Here is a 2,254-nt window from a genome sequence, read left to right on the forward strand (position 1 = left end):
CCCAAAGCTACAATCATCGCCCTAGACCAGTAGTGTGTGACCTCATGATGCACAGAGCCTTGCTTGCAGTCTTCACCACAAAAAACAGATTGCGGGTCACCTCTTATCATCACCCCGCTCACCCTTGTCTCGATATAAGTGGCCATGCCTCAGGACTAAAGAACATGGGGTCTTGAATGAAGACCCCGTCATGGGATCCACGGAGGAGAACTCCACGTACAAAAGCAGAGATGCGTGATGCCGTTCGATTTGAAAAAAGTAAACCAACAAAAATTTTGTATACTTGGACATCTAGAGAGTAAACTCAGACAAGCTTCGAACCCCGGGGAGGGGAACTCGCCTCGATTTTTTGTTTGCCGTCGTTTCGCCTCGAGATCCACGCCATCCGCCGTACAATGTCGTTCCCATGGCGGGTAAGGCCCCGTGCCATTTAGTCACTAGGGCGGCCATGCTGCGAACTCCCAGGCTCCTTTCACTTCAAACGTGCGCAACCAGATTCCTTCAAATTCTGTAATTGAAATGATTGGACGCCCGTCTAAGCCTTCTAAGGTTACCTAAGAAGGCGCGCTATTTGAATTTCCAATCGCCTGATTTGGGGAAGAGGCGTGACTGTTACAAGAAGGGCAGTTGATTCATTAGAGAACCCTGCGCGGGGAGCGGACGCGCATAGCAGCCATGGAGGAGGAGCAGCAACAGCAGCAGCAGGCAACAAGCCCTGGGAGTACACCATCGCCACACCCACCCATGAAGACGAGATCGCCCGATCACCATCATCATCACAATATGCATAATCAGAGAAGCCCAATGAGGATGCGGATGCAGCTGAGGGGGCAAGGGCTGCAGGCGGCAGAGACGTCAGCGGGGACGAGCCCGGCAGCATTGGCGCAGCATGCATTGCAGCTATGGAGGCCGTCGGCAAATCTGAGCATAGACACGGTGAACAGGCTGCCACACAAGGTGAAGAGGTATTATCAGGACATATTGGGGTGGGGAGAGGCACTGCCGGGGTACGCGAGTGCGGCGCTGCAGATGGGAGGGGGAGAGTATTTGAGGCTGCTACAGGAGTACAGAGAAGGGCAGAGCCAGAGCAAGCTATGGCAGGCTGCCTATGTCAAGGCCTTCTGCAACAATCTGCGCACCTTCTTGCGGGACTACAACCGCTGGATGCTGCAGCACTGGCCTGCTGCCATCGAAGAAATCTTCCTCTACCCTGCGTCTGATGTCACCTTCCAACACCTCACCCAAACCCTCCGTTACATGAACGACTTCTCTGTCCCCATCCGTGAGGCCCTCTACATCTTCAAAAAGATTCAACACGCTTGGTGACCTGCAAGCCTCTGTCTCGACTCTCATCTTTGTATGTTCATACTCTTTAATACTATACATTCGTCTACACTAGTTTGTGTTTGTGTTTGTGTGTATGTGTGTGTGTTCTAGTTTGGTGTATTGCTAAGTGCTATCCCTCCACACTATTGCAGACTTTGTCAATAAAAATATTCCAAGGGGTGATCGGAGATCACTGAAAGAGTGTAATTGCCCCTTTAAAAGTACTTGTGTATTGCTCAAAAACCTCACTACAAGTTATATCACTAAAAATTTGTTGTCTTCTTGAATCTAAGTAGCCTCAATGATCTATGATGCTCTTGTGTGCCTCATAATGTACAACTTGTTCCTACTTCATTTGTCCTCGAGGGGTGCACTAGTAAGAAGCCCCTATATAAAAGAACATTCGGCATATTTTGAAAACCCATTTTTTAACGTGTTTGAATGAATAAAATGACCTGTTGTTTTAAGATTTATTTTCAAAATAAGATTAAAAAAACTCCTTTTATTAATGTATCTCTATTAATTTTCCTAAAAGGTTTGCATTTAGAAACCTCTCGTGTTAAACTCGTGTGATACATTAACATGATTACATGGGGCACACCCAAGAGATTGTCCTTAAGCACCGTTCATTGTCTCATAGGCTTCTTAGGAGTCTCTTCATCTTTTGACTTGGATTAAAGTGGTGGCCATTTATGAGTCACAAAATGGCCACCACATCCTCTTCATACCTCCTTTGATGTTATGGCATGTAGGTTGGTGTGGGATGTCTTATTTGTGCTTGCATTCTATTTAGTTTCCTCCACCAATTGCTACAAGTCTCTCGATAATGTTTTTAAAATTTATATATCTGTGAGAATTTCCTCCCAAGATTTGGTATGGCATGCTAAATCTCTTTATGTCTCTTGGTAAGATCAAGGATGCCAAGTTT

At 46.5% G+C, this 2,254-nt stretch overlaps 1 protein-coding gene across 1 annotated transcript; it reads left to right on the forward strand.

Moving 5' to 3' along the window:
• The first annotated feature begins 634 nt into the window (after positions 1–634).
• On the forward strand, positions 635–1,383 carry LOC147455954 (uncharacterized). Its single transcript, XM_086515364.1, has one exon. The coding sequence runs from the start codon at positions 676–678 to the stop codon at positions 1,324–1,326; it is 651 nt and encodes a 216-aa protein (XP_086371490.1). The 5' UTR covers positions 635–675; the 3' UTR covers positions 1,327–1,383.
• The last annotated feature ends 871 nt before the right edge of the window (positions 1,384–2,254 follow it).

The sequence above is a fragment of the Adiantum capillus-veneris genome, chromosome 6 (assembly GCF_014529385.1).
Source record: "Adiantum capillus-veneris isolate H3 chromosome 6, ASM1452938v2, whole genome shotgun sequence".
NCBI classification, from domain to species: domain Eukaryota; kingdom Viridiplantae; phylum Streptophyta; class Polypodiopsida; order Polypodiales; family Pteridaceae; genus Adiantum; species Adiantum capillus-veneris.